At 36.7% G+C, this 3363-nt stretch overlaps 1 protein-coding gene across 1 annotated transcript; it reads right to left on the minus strand.

Annotated features, from left to right (window-relative positions):
* Positions 1–745: 745 nt before the first annotated feature.
* Positions 746–1351, minus strand: LOC106330421. The gene has a single exon (XM_013768887.1). The coding sequence runs from the start codon at positions 1349–1351 to the stop codon at positions 746–748; it is 606 nt and encodes a 201-aa protein (XP_013624341.1).
* Between the last annotated feature and the right edge of the window lie 2012 nt (positions 1352–3363).

Genomic DNA, 3363 nt, shown 5'->3' on the forward strand with positions numbered 1-3363 from the left:
CCCCTAAAACGTCGTCGAGTTCTTCAATCTCACCGCCGCCTCCTCATAACCTCGGTAATTCCAAAACATAGTGAATCAAATCGAAGAATTTGTCGATTTCTAACTTCCTTGATCCTTCTATTTTCCTCGCGAGCGTTATTTTCACCATCTGATTGGTGCTTCATGCCTTCTTAAACCATCTATCTTCTCCGACCCATCGAAAACACAAAAAAGCTTGCAGACGTTTTTTAGCCGTAGCTTCAATGATGAATGGTATTTACCTCAATACACTCTGATACACGCTTCACCAACGCAGAACTCTCCCAACCACACATCAGCTAACCCCACATCACCAAAACCTGTCTCCGACCACTACTCGCCCAACCACATGTTCATGGACAGCAACAATTTTCCAAAGTCACACCCCTACCCCAACCACAAGTTCTCCGCCCACACTAACATTAACCACACATCACCCAACCAAAGTACGAATCCCCAGCCACCACCAAACAAATAGATGTGTACTTGCTTCAATAACATCCATCTAATTTCTTTTATAAATCTTTAATCTAGCGTTCTAACTTAATCCCATTGTTCAATAAACCTACCAAATTAATGCACCCAAAATAAATTAACTTTTGGCTACTTTTTTTTCTTTTTTGATAAAATGTGAAATTTATTGATCTGTGTAAAGAATGACTATTTACAATAGACTACAAAACTCTAAAAGAAATCTTTACAAAGTATAAACTTTCCTGCCATGGTATTACCCTATGACCGCAAACCATCTCTGCATCAGTCCAGCCAACTTATGCTCAGACTTATACCGAAGGGATGTGATTCTATTCCTCACTGCCTTGTCGACGATTCGAACCACTTGCTGCACTGTATGATAGCCAGTCTGATGTCCCTGCTGAATCCCCCAAGCTCTCATCCTGTCACCAGTAGATAATCTGTTTTTCACAGCCAACCAAACAATGAAGGAGAACCTTGGCACTCCTTGTGTGAACCAAACACTCTTACTCCAGAATACTACAGGCCTTCGGTCTCTAATTTGATCCCATGTTTTAGCTGATGAAAAACATGTCTTATAGTTGTCATCTGAATGCTTCCATAGCACTACATCTCCCCCTCGTTCTTCATCTGGTACCGGCTCAGCCTGTATACGGGCATGAAGCTCATGATAGTGTCGGCTTCTCTGTCCCCTAACCCTCCATTCTGATTGTCTAGCTGCATCACTGACCCGAGCATTGCGAGCTATACCCAGATAACAAGTTCCGACGTTACCCGTGATGTCTATAAGTCTTCCCATACGCAGCCAATCATCAAACCAGAAAAATGCAGTTTTTCCATCATTTACCTCAAACCTCATAAACTCATACACCAGCGGCCTCAGCGGCTACTTTACATTTAGTTAGCATCGAACTATTACTTAGCATCTCTTATCCATGGAAGGGAAATAAGGGAAGAAAAAAATAAAAGCAAGGCTCAAAATACCTCTCATAGAAAAAGTATATCAACATGATAAAGACCCATGAGAAAGTAAGTATCCAATAATGTAAACTTCTCAATTATTTATGACCCCTGTGAAACAAATGTCTAGCTCCGCCACTGGTTACATATATATATCTAACTACATACAAAGCATTAAACCTTTATAAAAAAAAAATACAGAAAGCATTAACTATTATATATTTATATACATATATGATATATCTAACTATTACAAAGCTTTAATTATTATAAAGCTTCTCGTTTCTAGCTCTCAATGTTATTAAAGATTCTTGACAAAAAAAAAGATCGACAATGTCACATGGTGGAAGATCGTAGGACGATCCTCTTTTGCCTTTGCCACAAACCAACCAAATTTCACGAGAAGAGTTATCTTTAAAACTTGGAGCTGGTTTATACTCGAGTCTTCCACTTGTTTCAGAGTGCTGTCTTATAGTACGATAAAGGATTACACTATATCTTGTAATCTATATATCACATTCTAGTATCTTCCTATTAGTATTAGGTTCAACATCACTGTGTTAAAAAAAAGGTTCAACATCATTCTATAAATACTTTACTTGAAGAATGAATATAATCAAGTTGTAAAATTGTTTTATGGTACTAGAACGTCATAAACTGTGTTTTTATCGGATTCTAATCATTGTTTTGAATCTTTTGTCGAGTGAAAATGTATTTTAAAAATCTTTTAATTTTTTTACTGAGTTTTTTAGATTATAGGTCGACTTAGAACATAAAACGTTAATTTGGATGTAAAAACAATTAAAATACAAAATTCAGAAGTTTATCAATGAATAAAATACTTTGCACTAATGGATTGAACTCATTTCCAGACACAAAATATAGAAATGTGTTAGCTTTTCAGTGCAAGTGGTTTAATGTCGATTCAACGGTTAAATTAAAAGTTATGCATGTTTTACTGAATTTGGTTTTCTAGTTCATAGAAGAAAAATCCTCGGTTTTACTAATTTTGGTCTGATCTTGTCTAAAACTCATCTCTAAAGTAATTTTGATATTTTATATTTTCAGCCATATAGAATTTGCTAAGCTTGCAAAATAGATATATAGAATTTGTGTACTTGTAAAGTAAACTGTTTTGTAAGATAATAAACATTATATAATAATCAAGAAAAGCGGGCCAGAGGGAGAATAATAATCGAAATGTCAAAGCCACCAAGAAACAGGAAGATATATGCCTAAAGCACCAGAATCACAACAAATATCTAAAAGGTAAGAAACACCTCACAAACTAAACAAGAACATACAAGACGGCCATTCAAGTGAAAAACAACAAAGCTCTGGATAAAAGAGACCAAAGCTCCAAGGGACTAACTCCGCACACCTATATCAATGGAAACATGGAAAGAAAAGAAACATCTTAGGGGAGAGAGAATGGAAGACAACCACCGAAAAATCAGAGACTAAACTAGACTAAAAATAACTTTCCAAGCCCACATAGCATACACGAACGAAAACATTATTTAAATCTCGAGTGGCAAACATGGTGAAAGGGAGAGCTACCAGAGATGCGATGAAAGCTGCAATGATATGCGATAATAGAGAGGGAAAGGGAGACGAAACAAAATCAGAAAACTATGGAGCCGTCTTCGAGCTATGAAAGAGAGCATAGAAGTCAGAACACCAAAAACTAGATCTTGAAAACCAAGACGAGCATAAACCAAGATGAGTAGTCAATATTAACTGGAACGGCCTACAATGCCTTGAGAATCAACAGAACAACTAAAAACTCATAAACCCGATCTACAACAAATACCATATAATCTCACAGGTGAAGAAGGCAAGGAAGAACAAGAGAAAGAAGTGAGTCTTTTTCTGGTGATGGGGAGAAGCACCACACACCAGAAAGGTAAC

This window comes from Brassica oleracea, chromosome C3 (assembly GCF_000695525.1).
Source record: "Brassica oleracea var. oleracea cultivar TO1000 chromosome C3, BOL, whole genome shotgun sequence".
Classification (NCBI taxonomy): domain Eukaryota; kingdom Viridiplantae; phylum Streptophyta; class Magnoliopsida; order Brassicales; family Brassicaceae; genus Brassica; species Brassica oleracea.